This window comes from Rhamphochromis sp. 'chilingali', assembly GCF_963969265.1.
Source record: "Rhamphochromis sp. 'chilingali' genome assembly, chromosome: 22".
NCBI lineage: Eukaryota > Metazoa > Chordata > Actinopteri > Cichliformes > Cichlidae > Rhamphochromis > Rhamphochromis sp. 'chilingali'.
In genome coordinates this window covers 14,871,334-14,890,319 of record NC_137950.1, presented here as the reverse complement: position 1 = coordinate 14,890,319, position 18,986 = coordinate 14,871,334, and the positions used below count along the sequence as shown (strand labels likewise).

At 43.4% G+C, this 18,986-nt stretch overlaps 1 protein-coding gene across 2 annotated transcripts in view; it reads left to right on the top strand.

Annotated features, from left to right (window-relative positions):
• LOC308390945 (integrin alpha-M-like) overlaps positions 1 to 18,772 on the top strand; it is a 35,283-nt gene extending 16,511 nt beyond the window's left edge. For both annotated transcript variants that reach the window (XM_080873318.1, XM_080873319.1), the window contains 15 exons: positions 8,910 to 9,052; positions 9,161 to 9,312; positions 9,436 to 9,561; positions 10,721 to 10,794; positions 16,546 to 16,687; positions 16,767 to 16,865; positions 16,953 to 17,032; positions 17,117 to 17,203; positions 17,290 to 17,359; positions 17,454 to 17,549; positions 17,659 to 17,739; positions 17,863 to 17,973; positions 18,122 to 18,235; positions 18,315 to 18,425; positions 18,611 to 18,772. In XM_080873318.1, the coding sequence (XP_080729444.1) occupies positions 8,910 to 9,052; positions 9,161 to 9,312; positions 9,436 to 9,561; positions 10,721 to 10,794; positions 16,546 to 16,687; positions 16,767 to 16,865; positions 16,953 to 17,032; positions 17,117 to 17,203; positions 17,290 to 17,359; positions 17,454 to 17,549; positions 17,659 to 17,739; positions 17,863 to 17,973; positions 18,122 to 18,235; positions 18,315 to 18,425; positions 18,611 to 18,709 (1,585 nt within the window). In that variant the 3' untranslated portion in view covers positions 18,710 to 18,772. The remainder of the gene's footprint in view (positions 1 to 8,909; positions 9,053 to 9,160; positions 9,313 to 9,435; positions 9,562 to 10,720; positions 10,795 to 16,545; positions 16,688 to 16,766; positions 16,866 to 16,952; positions 17,033 to 17,116; positions 17,204 to 17,289; positions 17,360 to 17,453; positions 17,550 to 17,658; positions 17,740 to 17,862; positions 17,974 to 18,121; positions 18,236 to 18,314; positions 18,426 to 18,610) is intronic.
• The last annotated feature ends 214 nt before the right edge of the window (positions 18,773 to 18,986 follow it).

Sequence of the window (18,986 nt, the reverse complement as noted above, 5' to 3'; positions counted from 1 at the left end):
CGCATCTCGCGCACGCTTTTCTCGTGGCTGCCTCCGCTCTCTCGTCTCTCCTTCCGCCCGCTCCCTTTCAAAGTAAAAGCACCTAAACACACTTCCTTATTACTATTACAACACAGTAGAACGAACAACAGAACTATTCAGATATATCCAACTGGAAATAAAACTTAGCCCCATAAAATATACCCGGGCCACATCCTCCCCCTTCTAATCGTCTGGAGTTCCTCATCAGACATCTCCCAAGGCGACTGAAAACAAATAAAACTCCACACATCTTGAATGTATAACAGACACTCTTAGAACTTCACTTTTTTTTTTCATTTACACATTCCCCAACTTTATCACAACCCCTCTGTGAACAATAGTAATAGGTTGGTGACTAGCCTTCCCTGGTTCATCGTAGGACAGTCTCAAAACTGGCTTTATTCTTCTCTTCCCAGTCGTCCCTGACCTAAGGCATTTGCTGACCTCTTTTCCAATACTCCGTGTCTTCCCCTAGACCTCTTTGAGAGAGGTCTTTGCTTCTCCTCTTCTGACTCTGTATCGGTGTTCTTTACATCACCAATGTCATCTGCTTCCTCCTGAGACTCTTTGGCATTGCCCTCAGATAGAAACATAGCTTGAGCGTCATCCTCCGATGCCAATGGAGAATTGTCACTAAATGACTCCTCCCTCAACACTTTCTCCACACAGTCTCTGTACCAGGCATGTGGCCTCTCGTATTCTACATCTGACGGTCCAGTCGACTCCCCAGTGTCTTGACTCATGTCTCTGCTTTCTACCCTCTCTTTTCCTTTTCCCATCCTGCGAGTCTGTGGTCTCGCTGGCACTTCATCTCTGGCCATGCCTTCTGGCAGTCTTACTTCTGTCCCAATCGGTAACAAATGATCTCTGTGTAGGGTTCTCACACTACCTTGACCCGTTTGTGGCTTCACCCTATACACCGGTAGGTTGGGCAGTTTTCCCACAATCACATGTGGTACAGCGTTCCATTTGCTTTCCAACTTATGTTTCCCCTTCAACCCCAGATTCTTAAGGAGTACCCTGTCTCCCACTTCCAAGGCTTGGAAACTGACTCGTCGATCAAAAGCTCTTTTGTTTCTCTTGTGTACCTTATCAGCAGCCTCATTGGCTAATGGATAAGCTCTCTGCAAATCCTGTTTCAAGTCCGTCACATACTGTGAATGAGTCTTCTCCTCAGCTCCATCATGTCATGGTCTGTGGAATGCGTGATGCTCGGGTAGCCACACCCCCGGGCTGGGCCATCACTAGCACACCTGCTCTCCATCCCGGTGATTACACGGAGATCCACTTAATCCGGCGCTGACGGATGCTCCACGCCAGTCCGTAGTCATCCCCACAGTGGTAACCAGACTTCCACGAAAAGTGTGCATTCTCTTCTGCTTGGAACTTTGTTTAACCTGCCTACTTCTGTCCAGATTTCTACTCGGCGTCTGCTACCTGCCTGTCCTCCGGCTCAACTGGATCTCGCGGCGCTCACCTGGCCCACTCGCCATTCCACGGACTTCCTGCCCCCACGGACTGCCACACTTCCCTCCCGAGCTCCCACGGTTCCGTTCTATCGTAAGCCCCTACTCTAACTCAGTCCTGATATGTTCTCCCCGCTTCCTGGCTCCCTAGTAATCATCTCCCCTTTCTATTGCAGCCCCCCGCCGTCCCGATCCCGGCTTCCTCGTGTCATTGTTTCCCCAGATTTTTAGTTTCTGTTTTGCTCTCTACTTTCCCCGGGTCGCCTTTCGTTGTTTTAATAAAGTGTCTTTTTGTTAGCTCGGAGTCTGCGCCTGGATCCTTTCGTGCCCGCGCACCACGGCGCATGACACATCAGGAGATGCTCCAAAACAAACATCCACGGGAAACCTAGCCTCCATCCCAAACATCAAAAAATAGGGAGAATACCCTGTGGCATCGCTCTTTGTGCTATTATAGGCATGAACTAGTGACCCTACATGCTGACTCCAAGTTCGCTTCTTCTCATCCCCTAGTGTCGCTAACATTGACAACAAGGTTTGATTGAATCTCTCGGGTTGCGGATCCCCCTGGGGGTGATAGGGAGTTGTCCGAGACTTCCGTATACCCAATGACTGCAAGAGCTCACGGATTAACCGGCTCTCGAAGTCTCGTCCTTGGTCAGAATGTATTCTGGCAGGCAATTCATAGTGCACAAAATATTTGTCCACCAACACTTTGGCAACCGTGGTGGCTTTTTGGTTTTTGGTGGGGAAAGCCTGTGCGTACCGGGTAAAATGGTCAGTTACCACCAAGACATTACCTATCCCCTTGGAGTCTGGCTCCATAGACAGAAAATCCATGCAAACCAAGTCCATGGGACCCTTGCTGCTCATCTGGTGCAGCCATCGGTGCCCTGTTGCATTTAGCTTTGCAGTGGTAAGGACATACGTCAGCGGATTGTTATCAGTGCTCACAGTAAACTTTGCGCCATACAAATAGTCATGGAATTTGTCCACGACGGCCCATTTCAAAGCCAGGAACTCTAACTGGTGCACTGGGTACCGCTGTTCGGGGCAGCTCAATTTCCGGCTGGCAAAAGCCACGGGCCGCAGCCCCTGGGGGTGCTCTTGGTACAACACGGCCCCAAGACCTTTCAGACTGGCATCCACATGAAGGGTGTATGGCTTGGCAAAGGCTAGCACAGGGGCAGTGGTCAGACACTGAATGATGTGGTGAAAAGCATCAACACACGACTGATCCCATCTACTCCCAAAGGGCTCTGATTCCTTCAAGTAGGTTTTTCCTTGTCCTGCCCGGCCTTTCTTACTGCGCTGCGTAGGGGCATAGCCTTTAGTGAGTTCTGTGAGTGGCCTTACAATGGAAGCATAGTTAGCTATGAAGCGGCGATAGTAGCCGCAGAACCCCAGGAAAGATCGCAGGGATTTCAAATCTGTGGGCGCCGGCCATTTAGTAACCGCTTCTACTTTACTCGGATCGGGGGCAACACCCTCTGCAGGCACAATGTGTCCCACATACTTCACTTTCGGCTGACAGAATTGGCACTTATCCAATGAGAGTTTTAATCCCACTTCTTCCAGTCTGTCTAGCACCTTCAAAAGTCGCTCCTCATGTTCCTCCAGGGACCTGCCAAAGACTATTAAGTCATCGAGGTACACTAGTACCTGCAGGAGGTTGATGTCCCCTACTGCCTTCTCCATCAATCTCTGGAAAGTGGAGGGTGTCCCTGTGATACCTTGGGGCATTCTCTCAAACTGATAGAAACCCAACGGACAAATGAACGCGGTCTTTTCTTTGTCCTCCTCCGCCATGGGTATCTGGTAATAGCCACTGCGAAGGTCCAGGACAGAGAACCACTTACTCCCTGACAAACAATCAAGTGCATCATCGATGCGGGGAGTGGTGTACTGATCAGGAATGGTTCGACGGTTTAGTGTTCGATAGTCAATGCACATTCCTGATACTGCCATTTTTCTTTCTAGCAATGACAATGGGAGAGGCATAAGGACTGCGAGATTCCTTGATAATGCCAGCTTGTAATAGGTCTTGTATGTGTCTGCGCACATCGTCAATGTCAGCTGGTGCAAGACGCCGTGACCGTTCGTGGAATGGTCTGGAGTCTGACATCCGAATGTGATGCTCTACTCCCGTTGCCAGACCGACATCCCACTCACTGAGGGTAAACACATTAGCCCTCTTGGACAACTTCTGTCGGAGCCGCTCTTTCCATTCATTTGGCAAAGGTGAGTCGCCAAAATTTACGAGAAGGGGATCTAGCTCTCTCTGATCTTTCCCCTTTTTTGAACAGACTTCAACTGCTGCAGTTACAGTATCAACCGTACACAACTGACCCATAACGGTCCTTTCTGGGAGAACGATATCCCGGGAAGACTGATTCTGCACTGCCACAACAAAATGGTCTACCTCCAGCGCAGAGCTAGACAACACCATGGGCTGCGGCAGCATGCCAGCTGGCAACGGAATGGTTGGGGATGCTTCCACCATTAATATGCCTTTGCTGAGTGGTTGTTCTAGCTCCACCCGGCATATAGCATGACAGCTTTGACCGGCTGGGAGTGACAGGGAGCTGGGCCCAACCCACTTCACCCAGCCTACTCCACCCTCATCCTCTACAGGGATCTCCACAGGAGCTGGTGGGGTTAAAACTCCAGCTGTTTGGCTTACAGTCTGCACGCTACTCACGCCTACGGTGTCCTGGCACAAGGTGGCCAATCTCTGGAAAAGGGAGGCATTGGTGCCTATGATCATGGGGTCCCAACTCCAGAGGTCCGGACCTCTGGAGTTGGGACAGATCAAAGCTAAGACCGAAATGGTCTCGTGACCTCCTTTGACTTGCTCGGGAAATTCCACATCCACAACGACATAGCCGAGATAAGGGTAACTAGAATCACTCAAACCCCAGATGGCCAGACCTGAAACTGGGTAAACTGGGACACCTGACAAGTGCTCCTTATACCAGTTCTCAAAAATAATGGTTACTCTTGACCCACTGTCTAACAAAGCATTGCACGGTTCACCATTCACTCTGACTTGCTTTACATTAGATGGACCTATCAAACCTTTAGGGATCCCTCTGTCCTCTAGCATGACTACTTCACTCCTCTTAACTGAACACACGGTATCACCTGCATCAGGGGGTTTGGGATATGATTCCCGTCGTTTGGGCTTTTTCCGTGACTGAATGAACCTCTGGATAACCTTGGCCTGGTTTGCGGCATTTCCACACTTACTAGCAAAATGCCCATTTTTTCCGCAGCGGTAACAAAAGTTGCTTTCTTTATCACTGGTGTTACCTGTCCGTGCAGAGTTCAGACCAGACCTGTACGGCTCCACTCTCAAAACTGGAGAGGACACAACAGACCTTTGCTCTCTGGCGTCCAGCTTCTGCTGCAACCTTTTAACCAGTTTTCTCAGCGCAACCACTTCGCCATCTGCTGAACTCTCTACACCGTCAGTCTTGCTTGTTGGAACAGGCTCTGCAACTTCTCTTGGTGCGGGGCATGACTGGTTTACCACGGATGAGACCATAGACTTCAGTTCTCGAATCTCAGTTTTCAGATTCTGAATTTCAATCTGTCTGTTGTCCTGTTCTGATTGTGTTTGGACTTTGTGTGCTACCAGATGCAATTTAGCCCGGGAGGCTTCATACTCCTCCTCACTTCTGATCTCACTTAAGAGCTCTACAAAACTGGGTGGGGTTTCTTTCCTGTCTCTCAGCTTGAGTTGCACTAACATCATGTCGGAGTACACGGCACCCCTAAGGAGCTGTTCTACTCCTGTCCTATCAACACGGTGGGCTTCAATTCCACCACAACTCACTACCCTGCTCAGCGACTGCTCTAATCGCCTCAGAAAGTCGGATAGTTTTTCCTGCAGTTGCTGTTGTAGTAACCGAGAAGCAAAGTACAAATCCTCACCCGTCTCAGCACTGCCAAAAGCTTTTGTAACAGCTTCTAGAAATTGTTCTGGGCTAATATCAGGATCAGCTGTCCTTACAGCTTTCACCACCGCTAGTGCTGGACCTTTAAGACTCAATGATTCTGCGCCTCTTTTCTTTAGCAGAACTGTCACTCTCCTCCACCATTAGGTGTGCTTGTTCAACCCACTGTTCGAATGTCTCTTCTCCAACTGGTGTTGGTATTGTGCCCGAGAACATTCTGAGTCTACGATAATGTAACCCTGGAGTGTTACTAAGGGTTTTAGTGTGTTATGAGTGATGTTAGTATTTTGAGTTCACTGTTAAGTTTTATTAAGTTAAATTATTTTGTTGAGAATTAATAAAATAGAAGATGTCTATAATGTCCTGATGGTCCTTGAAGTATACAGGGGGAAGTACCGCCTCCTGCCGTTCACTGCATAGCAGCTATGGATATCAGGAGAGAGGGAGAGGAAGAAAAGTCCGTTTTTTCCAAGTGGAAAGCGTGGTTGTTTTTATCCAGTCGGACTGTACGGTGGAAATAAGCTATCTAGAAATTGTTGTTAACCAGAAAAGAGTTTGTTACTGCTCGGATTCTTCTGCGTCAGGTTTTTTTTACTTGGGAGTACAGTTCAGTGATGATCCAGTCCAAAGATGGCGAGCCACCCCTCCAGGATCCTTGAGATGATTGCTTTAAGAAGAGAACTAAATTCTTTGGACGAACTGTGAACTGTACAAACTCTACTAAAGTGGTAGGACAGATTTGCACGTCATTCCTCCTTTGCACATCCTGCAAAGAGAATCCTCATTGCTGGACTCACACTTAAGGGTGTCGGCTGACACGAGAGAGAGACTGAGTCAAATCCCCCGGGGTTGTGTGTGTTTTGTTTATTATTTTCCATGACTTGGGCCCAATTTTTCCTTTCATGCACTGTTATTGTTTTCATTGTATGTATGTAAGATTCTTTAATTGTGAATACAAATTGATCAAACCAAGTTCTCAGAGCGTTTCATTAGTCATCCACTCTGCTCCAGTAGTCGAACCTCAGTTATTGGCCCAACACACAGGTAACCATTTAAATCTGTATCCCAAGTGTTGAAAGGGGTGTTACAATAACTATTGCCTTCACTGGAGGGTCTCTCCATCTTTGCCAACAAATCGCCCACAGCACGGATTATCGACTCTGTTACCATTACCATTCTCCTGTGCCTCTGCCCCGCGTTTCGATTTACTCTGGGAAAAATCCTCACGAGGCGAAGCTTCAGCTGTCACTATGATGGACCACGGCTCACCAGCCCCCGTAGGGTACACTTCAGGTGGGATTCTTGTGGCATCTACTTTCTCTTTGGTTTCACACAGGACAGTTAGCCTATCAAGCGCTTTGTTGTATCTCCGGCCTCTGACCCACACTCGACCCAAAGCTTTAACACTCTCCAGAGTGTGCTCTATTTGGTCTAGCTCCACTCCTTTGGGAGTAAGCACCATCAGTGTGTGAGCCTCATCTAAGGTCTCTCCACGACTCCATTCCTGAAGCTCCTCGAACAACTCAGAGTGCATAGCTTGAACATCCATGACCAAACAATATCAAAGTTACTGCTTTTATCTCAAAATACACGTGTTTGGGAACTTCAGACTTAAACAACAAAATATCCCAGCGGTGCCTCCATTTTATGTAGCGCCCCTGACTGTGTACTCCACTATAGCCGGGTACGCCCTGAGTTCTAGTTATCTTAAACTTACTTAGTTGCCCTCAGTGAAAGTTCCCCTGATTTACACACGTATAACACACAAATACACTTTTACCTTACTTTGAACTATAGATAAGAAACAGTACTAGACACAAAATCTTATGTTTAAACCAAGCAGGTTTACTGAATGACTTGGTAAACACCCAATAAATCAATAAAGTAAGAAGTCTCTTGCAATGACAAAATATAACAATAATAACAGTTACACAGTTCTTTACTGTAATGGGCCCCACACACTCTCACACCACCCAATTTCCCAAGTCCCCTCGGTGCAGGCCTGGATCGATGCTAGGGTGCGTAGGAACCAACGGTCCTAAAAGAAAACAAAATGGTGCTCCTACCTGGAAACCTTAGTCTTTTGTCCACAATACACTCACGGCACGCCGAGAGGTCCGTCCCTTAGGTCGCCGAGCTGCACGCTTACTCCTTTTAAGCAGCAAACCTGACCGGCCCGCCTTGGCAGTCAGTAGTCTCCCACTCCATGCAGGTCAGGTGACGTCCAGCGAAGTCCGCCTTTATGGCTAACTACGATTAGCCAAGTTAGCACGCCGCTTACTAGGGATATTTCGAGGCAACAGTGCAAACCAGTCCGGGCTGCACCACCTCACAGTCACGCTCTGTTACTCAGCCGTGGGCGTGGGATGATTTATCCTCACTGTCCATTGGAAAAAAGTCTCTGTAGACGCTAGCAGCATCTCGCGCACGCTTTTCTCTCTCCTCTCTTTTCTGCTGCCTCCGCTCTCTCGTCTCTCCTTCCGCCCGCTCCCTTTCAAAGTAAAAGCACCTAAACACACTTCCTTATTACTACTACAACACAGTAGAACGAACAACAGAACTATTCAGATATATCCAAATAAGATAGAATCAAAATGTCCAAATACATAAACACAGGATCATGGCAAAAAGTTTATGGAGTCAAAAGGATTAGACATTTTTTTCAAATTATTTTACCACATGATGAAAAATGCTCTGCTGATTTAAAAAAAAAAAGCAGTAAATGTGTGAAACTGTAACTTTGTTCATACAGAAATGGAAATGCATGCAATAACAAAAATATTTTCATACAATACCATGTGTTTCAGCACTGCTGACATTATCAAATAGGTATCATTTACTCCACCCATTAATACTGTGAAGTTACACCACTGGCACACAAGAGTGATGGTGATGGGAAATAGGTCTATGTTGATGTACATCTACATAGATATTCCATTAAAAAGCATTCCTGATTTATAATTCATTATTCCATAAATCATCATTTATGGAATGACTGTGGCTCAGGGGGTTGGGAAGCGTATCTGTAACCGGAAGGTCGCCAGTTCGATCCCTGGGATCTCTGTCCTGGCCGTTGTGTCCTTGGGCAAGACACTTTACCGTACCACCTACTGGTGTTGGCCAGAGGGGCCGATGGCGCGATATGGCAGCCTCGCTTCTGTCCGTCTGCCCCAGGGCAGCTGTGGCTACAACTGTAGCTTGCCTCCACCAGTGTGTGAATGAATAGTGGCATTGTAAAGCGCTTTGGGTGCCTTGAAAAGCGCTATATAAATCCAATTCATTATTATCATCTATCATTTAAAAGATTTCAGGACTATTAGGTGTTAAATGTCTCAAAATGTTTGAGCTGTAGTTGTTCAAATGAAATGTTAGGGCAAAGGAAAGATTAGATTGAAGTCTTGTTACTAATTCAGGTCAGAACAAAAAGTCAAATCTTGTTCACATGTGTTTTCCTACTTTCTAGATCAAGACCCATAGTAATGGTTGAAGCTGAGGTGTCATTCAGCCCAATCCAAATCCCTACTCAGAATGTAGACTGCTCAAAACCACTGCAGAACACAGCTGAAATTTGCTTTACCATGAGCAGAGTGTCTACAGTCAACACAGGTTCATCATTCTTGGTTTTTCTGAACTACAAAGCCACTGCCCAGCAATTTAATGTTTTCTAAATGTATGTAAATTGCAGCATTGAAATCAAACACTGATTTATTCCAGCTCAAGCAAGGATTAATTACACTTTAACACTGGATGCCACTCGCAAACCTCCAAGCAACCGGGCATATGTTGGTGGGAAACGAGAGCAGTCAGGATCACTTACTGTGGACTTAATAAGAAAAAAATGCTCAACTGTGAAGTTCCTTGTTGAGGTAAAACCAAATAACAACATCAGAGAAAGTTCACCTTGGTGTAACAATATATTTTGATTTCCATTTTGTTTTTAAGAGTCATCCAACACTGAATCTAAACTCAGCACTCATCTCTTCTTGCAGGCTTGTCCAGAAGATGCTCTCAATTCACTTTCCAATGAGCTCAAATTCAAGTTTGATGGTTTGCCCTCAAACACAAATCTCAGACCAAGCCTTGCCCAGCAGGCTCAAACAGCAACCATTCATCCTGTAAGTAATCTTTATAGGTACTTTATTAACCAGATATCTGAGGGCAGTCTTTATAAAATTATTTTCCTCAATTGTGTTTTTTATTGGCATACACTTGAAGAATACCTTCTGGAGAGATTCAATTGAAGTACTGGAAGTACATGCATCAACATCCCTGCAGTGGAATCCCACTGCAATAAATGCAAGCTGCTTTCCAGAATATTATTAGGAACTTTATTCCCAGTACCAACAGCAGGCACAGCTACATATTTGGGGTCATTACTCAAAAAAAGTTGCATATTAGAAATTAATCGTTAGTAATCCAATATGCTACAAAATTACTAAAGTAGTTTATTACACTGATCATTACATTATTTTCTTGTTACTCCATGAAATGACCCAAAATGCATTGTCTCATAATTATAAGTAAATAATATAAATCTTAGGCTACAGTCTGACACGCCAATGCAATCCCTATCCCAATGAGAAAACACATATGATCTTTCCTTTAGTGTTTACATATAAACACAAGAGATTTTGAAATGGTTGCAACATTGATTCTCCTTTATAAACATTAATGGATAGAAATGGAGGCTTCAAGCTCGACTGCTAATCACTTCCTTTCTTACCTGATTGGGCTATGCTCAGCTTTAACGTTCCTCTGTTGGCTAGTTTTTTTTGCTAGCATGCTGTCTGCGAAGATGCTTCCAATAATCCAATTAGTGTTAGCTGTGCAAACAGCTGCTGTTTCTGTCCTGGATGCAGTTTGCATTTTACCATTGCAGTCTTCTCTCCTCTCCTCTCTTTCTACTGTAGATCACTCAACTATTTCGCTCCTCCCGCACACAAAGTGAAATGAGCTAATTTTAGCACAAGTGCGCAGGAAGAAAACCAATTTTCTTTGATATTTTCTGTCCAACCAACCAGCAGATAACTAAAGAAAACTTTGCAACACTAGTAACAATATAATTGTAATTGAAGTTTAATTACTGAATTCAGTACCGTAACACATTACATTACTGCATTACTGAAAAATATAAGGCTACTTTTTACTTTATCTTACACCCGGCATTGGGTAGAACACACAAATTGTTTGTTGGATTCATCTGTAAAACGTTTACATTTATTCTGTGAATAATGTGTAATATAAATGTTTTTGACATCACACTCTCTTCCACAGTTAGGGTTTGAGATCAACTGTGGAACTGACAACAAATGTGTTGATAACCTGAAAGTGGATTTCAACTTCACCAGGTGAGGCAGAATTACAAAACTTTGTTTAGCTTGAAGGCATTGAGGTTCACTAAACCTTAGACACTGTCATGAATACTGGACCTAGAAGCAGACTCAACACAAATTTAGCAGCGAACTATATACATTTTATTTCTTTTGTGAGAAAACAATAGCAAACTCTGAAAGTGAAAGTTAAACTCAGGCCTGAGGAAACAGGAGCAAATATGGAGGTGAGTGGGGAGAGAAGCTGTGATTGGGACCGTGGGAAACCTGAAACAGAAGAGGAAACAATTACTTAGCTGCAGGGAAGCAGAGGAGAGACAGCAAAGCAGGATAATGATGCTGCGTGCTTACTGTCAGAGCCAGACCGCGGAGCTCGAAGGGGGAAAACGTTTGTGAGAGAATCTAGAGGGATGAAGTTACAGAGACTGTTATCCAGTGTGCAGGGCAGGCAGGTAGGACCACTGAGAGTGGCTGAACGGAGCAGCAGGCCGTACTGGTTGATGTAGTCCTCCTGTGATTGCCTGTGGATGGAATTCAAGTGCGATGCTGGTGGCCCCGCCCAAGGGTGTAACCGAAGAGCCATCCAGAAACATCCAGCACAATGCTCCCACAAACCATGACAGACAGAAACATAGCTCAAATCATTGAGATGTTGGTTTATTGACAGTTATTAAAGAAACAAGAAATCAGTGAAAGGCAACGAGCAAGGCTGGGTATACTTGTATGACCGTGGTTTGGTTTTCCCAGCTAGATTAGAGGGTTGCTTTCCTACGCCATTGGGTTTGAAAACACATCTGACTGTCAGTGTACCCAGCTTTCTTGAAGTCCCTGTATGGGGTGGTTCAAGATGCCTCTCCTGGGGACTAACCAACTAATGCTGAAGGGTATGCTCCAAGGGACCACACTCTTCATCCCTCCTCCACGAAGGTGGAAAGTAGAGCTCATCTATTAGTTGAACTGTGGATCCAGGAAAAAAAATGCAGTTGTTCTCATAATCATGGAACACCGGACCAGCTCTTGACCCAAGTGAGGTTGTGTGAAAGTGTAATGGGACCAATGGGTCCAACCTGTCTACATATGCTTTGGAGAACTATTGGAGAAGGCATTGATGCGTATCCCTTGGGGAATCTTATGGGGGTTTGGTTTGGCTGCTACTGTTACGGGCCATTCAGTCCCTGCACAACCATAAGAGTAGTATGCCAGACCGTTTCCTGGTGAGCATTGAGCTCTTCTAGGACTGTCCTTTGCTACCAATTCTGTTCACAACTTTTATGACCTCATCAGGTGATGACCTCCAGTGTACACTATGGTGGTTTGCAGTTGAGTGTGAAGTAGATGAAATGAGAATCAACATCAGAAGTCTGAGACCATAGGCCTCAGCTGAAACAGTGGGGGTGTGCTCACTTTGTGTTAGGGGCAAGTAATAGGAGAGTGGAGAGGGATATTGACAGGCGGATTGACATGGCAACTGCAGTGATGTGGATGCTGTACTGGTCTGTTGTAGCAAAAAAAATCTATTTCCCACCCATCACCTATGGCTGTGAGGTCTGGGAATTGCCCAAAAGAATACGGCAGAAATGAGCTTTCTCCAAAAGAGAATGACTTCTGCAGAGTCATTTGAGAGGATATCAGAGTAGAGCTGCTACTCCTCTCTACTGAAATGAACCAGTTGAGGTGGGTCAGCATCTGACTAAGACACCTAGAGACATCCATTCTGATTACTAGAGATTACTAGAGAGCGCTTATTTGACCTGGGAATGCTTTGATGACTGGATGAGCTAAAGGAGCTGGCTGCGAGAAAGAACTCAGGGCATTTCTGCCTAGACAGAGGCCTCCATGATCCACACCTGGATAAGAGTCCGAAAATCAATGGATGGTAATTAGGGGTTTTGATAATCGATTTATCGATTTAAAATCGATTCTGGCTTTGATAATGTGATATCGATTCATTAAAATCCTGAATCGATTTTTTTATATAAATTTATTTTGCCCAAAACGCCAGAATCTCAGGTTAAACCTCACAAAATTTCGACAACCACCAAACAGCTAAACAGTAAATGAGAGCAGGTACATGGATTCTGCACAAAGACGTAAACACAAAGCGCGGACCCGCCGACAGATCAAAAGCAGCGAGATGTCGCTTTTCTCACCCAACGGCATGGGCAGGGTCGGGGCTGAAAGCCGACAGCTCACCAATTCTGATCCGTCGGCAGGTCCGCGCTTTTTTGTTTACGCCCTTTTTGCGCTGATTCTGAAGCTGCAGGTTTAATCACTCACCAAACAATATTGACTGAACCAGCAGAGAAAGAAGATCCAAACTACACTTCACATAAACATCGTCATGAATTCACTCTTACTTTTGCTGTTTTGCTTCCACCACGATAAAATCACACTTCATGCACAGCTCTCTCACTCCCCCCCCCCCCCCCCCCCCCCTCTCTCTGTACTCCAAGAACAGTTTCCCATCTAAATCTCTGTTTTCTGCATTATTCGCTTGCTTGTTACGCACAAGTCTACCGTTGTTTACAGCGCTGTCGGCCACTGTTTTTGTTCCTTTTAGTTACTTCCGAAAAGAAAACCTAATTTCTGCCGTTCAACAGGCTACTGAACAAATTTAAACTTTTACAATTATGCAAAATGGAAAACGCTCAGCAGTGTCTCTAATAAAACCGCTGTAACTTCAGAGGTAATGTTCATATGTTGATTCATGGTTTTCTTTCGTTTTTGATGTACTGCAGAATATTTGTATAAAATCCCAGGCCAGGAAAATCACCTTCATGTTTTTCTGTGTTTTATCTTCAGCTACTTTGACACAAAGGCATCTGCTGTGATGCTCACACCTTTGATAAAGTCTTGCGAGTGTCAGCTTTCTTATTATAGATACAAAAATATGTAAATGTTCTGATCTGAATTATAATATTTCTGACTGTCTGAGGCAAAATTTCCCATATTCAAATTTAATTGAATCGAATCATGGATCAAATCGATTCGGGACCTTGTGAATCGGAATCGAATCGATTCTAGTAATCAGTGACGATACCCAGCCCTAACGGTAATACCTTTTTTCATAATGCATCATCAGTTATTTTTTGTGTTTTATGATCACCAGCAAATGACAGCAAATTAAAATAATATAGGGAGCTTCCTGACTGCCAATATTGATGCATGATGGCGCCGGTGTGTGTGGCTTGCCGTCTGTCTCTGTCAATTTTGTTTTGTACAATTTGTGCCACCCAAATCAACTCGCAACTGGTATATGAACGCCAAAAACTTTTTGATCTTCAATGTTTTCTGACTAATCAGCAAGGACAAACAACAGGGTATCCACCATCCCTGGCTGATGTTCCTGCTTACCTGCTACGTGGAGCACTTCCTCCTGCTCCGACGCATCGTAAATGTGCCGGTCGGCTAGTGAAGCTTAAAGCCTGCCTTGCTTTTTCTTTAGCGGCTGCTCCAGTGGATTATAGTCTGTTCCATCACATCTCAAGGCGTCTCCTGGAGCATGTTGCCCCTTGTCTGGTTCCTGTCGTAAGCTTGGGTGCACGTGAGCCTGCTCGCCAATGTTTTATACGTCTTGGGCGTCGTGGAATAAACTTTGTGAATTTGCGGTCATTAACTTGGGCTTCACAGACAACTTCTTCCCAGACTCCAGTTCCAATGAGGATGGCTTTAATAAATGCCCGGTCCATAGCAAGTAAAACGTTTGTCATAAACGATTTCTTTTCTTCAAATGATTTGAATCTCCTTTTTGTGACTGAGACAGGGATGAAAATTGGTGAGTCTAGCTTCATTTCTGAACTATTGCCCTCCGACTGCTCATTTTTAAATGCTCCAAGGATATCGGGCAGAGGAGGAGGAATATTGACAGTTTTTAAAAATAACTTTAATTGCAAGCAACTCCATGTACCGGTTCCCCCCTCCAGTTTTGAACTGTTGATGTTTGAACTGGGACGTCTTCAACCGGTTGTGTGTGTGGTAATCTACCGACCACCGAAGTTTAACAAAGACTTTTTAAATGACTTTTCATGTTTCTTGGCTGACATTGTGCCTAAATATGATCGGATTTTAATAGTTGGTGATTTTAATATTCATGTCTGTTGCTCTGATGGTCTGCTTGCTCAGGAGTTTTTAAATCCTATTCAGTCTTTTAACTTTGTACAGTCCGTACAAGGCCCTACACACCAGCAGGGGCACACTCTTGACCTGGTGTTATCGTGTGGTTTATCTGTTTTTAATTTGGAAATTGGGGATTCTGTGTTTTCTGATCACAAACCTGTTTTATTTGACATTTCTCTTGTGCATGAGTTTAAAGCTCGCGCTCCACCCAGGCGCTGCCGAATCTTTAATTCTTCCACTGCTGCGCTCTTCTCCTCAACTTTTATAGAAAAAAATGCTTTTATTGACCCTGAAATTAGTTTAGGACTTAGTCTGGATGAGCTGCTATTGCAGTTCCAAGAAACCTGTACTGAAACCCTAAACATTATGGCCCCACTAAAAGTTGAAAAGTGTTAAAGTTGAAAATTTTGAGTCCACCTCAGCCCCCCTTTCTTGTGGGGTGCCCCAGGGCTCAATCCTTGGCCCTCTTCTTTTTTCATCATACCTGCTCCCTTTGGGGTCTATTTATAGAAAACATGAAATATCCTTTCACTGTTACGCAGACGACTGCCAAATTTATTTGCCTTTAGCACCAAATCGCCCAGGCTCCATCCAAATCCTTTTAAACTGCCTTGAAGATGTCAAAGCTTGGATGGCTCTGAACTTTTTGAGTTTCAATGAGAGTAAAACGGAGGTGATTGTATTTAGACCTAATAATATTTCATGCAACCCGCTTGTAAATTATGGTTGGCTAGGGTCTTATATCAAGCAGCATGTGACAAACTTGGGAGTCATTATGGACTCAGATTTTAAATTGAACAAACATATTAATTCAGTGTTGCAAAAAAGCTTTTTCCAGCTGAGGCAAATAGCAAAGCTGAAGCCAGTTTTGTCAAGACGTGACACGGAGAAGGTAATACATGCCTTTATTTCAACACAGCTTGACTATTGCAATGCACTTTATGTTGGAGTCAGCCAAGGGTCTCTTGCTCGTCTTCAGCTCGTTCAAAATGCTGCTGCCCACCTCTTAACTGGTACCCACAGGCATGATCATGTAACACCTATCCTGTCTTCTCTTCACTGACTTCCTGTTCATCACAGAATTAATTTCAAAGTCCTAACACTGGTTTATAAATGCCTTAATGGTCTTGCTCCCCCATACCTTTCAGAGTTACTTCAGCCGTATATTCTTTCACGGACCCTCAGATCAGCTGACCAGCTGCTGTTGGTTGTCCCAAAATCAAGGCTCAAATGCAGAGGAAAGCGAGCCTTTTCAATTATGGCCCCAAAACTTTGGAATACGCTGCCTTTAAATATTAGACAGGCATTTTTGTTTCCTGTTTTTAAAGCGCTTTTGAAAACACACCTTTTTTCGATAGCGTTCAGACTGGCGTGAGTTGATATTTGTATGCGTTGTGTTGACATTGATAGTTTGTGTTTTATTATGTTTTATGTAAGTGTCAGTGGTTTTATCTTGTGTTTTACACTGTGTTTTTGTACAGCACTTTGGGCAAACCTTTCGTTTTTAAATGTGCTATATAAATAAATTGGATTTGGATTTGAATATTAATATGTTAGTATTCAACACAAAGCTATACTATATTTAGCCTCCTACAACTTCAGCATCACAGTGCAGTCTTGCTTTATTCTTCCTTTATTCTTGTCCTCTGTCAGATCCTTAGAGGTTAAAGTGGGCATTGATGAGCTTTTGAATGTCACAGTCTCAGTGGAGAACAGAGGGGAAAACTCCTACAACAGCCGTGTTATTCTCACGTATCCAGCTGGACTCTCTTACAGGAAGTTCACCATTCAGCAGGTAATGTGTCAGGATCAAGTTCATCATTGATTTGCTGCTCTCCCAGTGCATCCAGCAGTCATTTTATTTTCTAATAAAGGGAAGAATTGAGTGCAATTCCTTGGACAGTGAAGATGGTTTATCCCGTGGAAGGACAGACTGTACTATTGACAAGCCAATTTTCAAGAGCAGAACTAAGGTTTGTTATTGTGGTATGATTTGTCTGTTAACTTCTACACAGTTTAACAAAATGAGCAATCACTCTCTCTTCTTCAATTCAATCAAGGCTTTCTTCATTGTCTCATATGGTATCGAAACAAACGCTCAACTAGAGAGGAAGATCTTTATCACTGCTAATGCCACCAGGTACTGTTCATTTAGTAGAGGTCCTTCTCATTTAAGCAATAACCCCACAGACACAGTACAAATCATTTCACTTCTTTCTTTCAGTGGAAATCAGGAGAACGCTACAACCAGTGAAATCTACAAAAATAAATGGATTGATGTGAAATACAGCATTTTCATGACATTTGAAAAGTATGTGTTGTTCTGTTCGTTATAAGATGAATTACACATTTTGTTTTACACAGTATGTATTTAATGTTTAAAATATATCTGTTTAGCTCCTTCAGTTACAGCAATTTCACTTTTGGGATGAATAATTTGCAGATACCAGTCCAACAATTAATCAAGGTAAAATGTAATAAAATATAATAAATATGACTGTGTGAATTAGACTTAACCATAATAGTGTTTGACTGCTTTTTCTTTACTCCCCATGTTTTAGGTAACAAATGATATCAGAGCGTTTAATTTCACTGTGGTGATCAAGGTTCCAGTGAAGCTTGGTGAAAAAGAGATTTGGGTATTGAGCAGCCTACAGGTAATATATGTGTGAGAAGATCTAAAAATGGGTCAGATTTAGCTGTGTGATGGGTGAATGAGGTAAAAACAGGACCAATCACCCTGACATTATTTTAAATGTATTTCAGATTGTAGACTGTCAGACAGAAAATGATGAAGAACCAAGTGTCAAAGATTTTGTTCCACAGATACAAAAGGATAAAGTGGTGGTAAGTATCCGTCTGTACTTTTGCTACCTACCTGTTAAAACTGAACCATGGTACTGATTCAAAACACAACATTGTACTGAATACAAGATTTGTTTCATTCAGTCTTCTTTAAATCACCCACAGGACTGCTCTGTAGCCATGTGCAGAGTGTTCAAGTGCAACACCTTCATGGGAAGACTGCAGAGTAGGACATACGAAATCTCTGCCAATCTCAGTTCAGGATGGATAGAGCAGGTAATTAAAGAATAGTTTTTTAAAATTGTTTCATTAATACTTTTCCTGAGTATGTATGAGTACTTTGGTTAAATCTTCAGATATAACCATTTTACAGTTAAATCAAATAATACCTAATTTAGGCTTAACTCATTTCATTTTTTCTAAGATTGGACTTCAATCTGCCAAATTCCTCTTGACCAGTACAGCCACTGTGGATTATGACCAAAGCCAGTACATCTACTTTTCAACAGTGTCTAACAACAATCCTCCTGTTCGCAAGGTGATTTAGCATTACTTTCTCTTGTTTGAGTTACACAAGAGCTTGAATATCATCCACATTCTGTTACCTTATCTCTCAGATTATAGTCGAGGTAGAAGTGTATCCTCAGACAAATTTCACCAAAGAGATTATAGGAGGATCCCTGGGAGGGTTGGCTTTTCTGGCTTTACTCACTGCTGGCCTGTATAAGGTGAAAGACTCTTCTTACACTTTTTCAACTCATCACACAGCTGTGAAAGGTTTTTAGAGAGTATGTCTAATTTTTTAAACAAAGTTCAAGAGTTTATATTTACTCATGTAGTTATTTGCTTTAATTTTGAATGTAAGTCTAATGAATAATCTCTGCACTTTCATTTTTTCCCCTTGCACTCCTAGGCTGGGTTTTTCAAGAGTAAATATTCACAGATGATGAATGAAAATGCAGAGACCGATCTGGAACCGGGAACTGATGGAAATGAATCCCAAACAGAATAACAAAGCTCATATTTGTTGTTGTAGATTTACTGTAAAGTTAAAACAAACATTAAACAAGTAAGGAAATTTGTGTTTGGTTGATTATCCCTTTGTTGTAACAGTTCTTGTTAAAAAAAATCTTATAGTGTGGGAAAGCATTTTTATAGCTGGAACGGTCTGCTGGTGTCTGCTCCAAGCAGGCCACATTTGACTGATCTGGATAGAGCTTTAGTGCTTTAGGGCAACCTCAAACTAGTTTTCCGCATAACTAAGCTACATCAATATTTTGAGTGAGCCC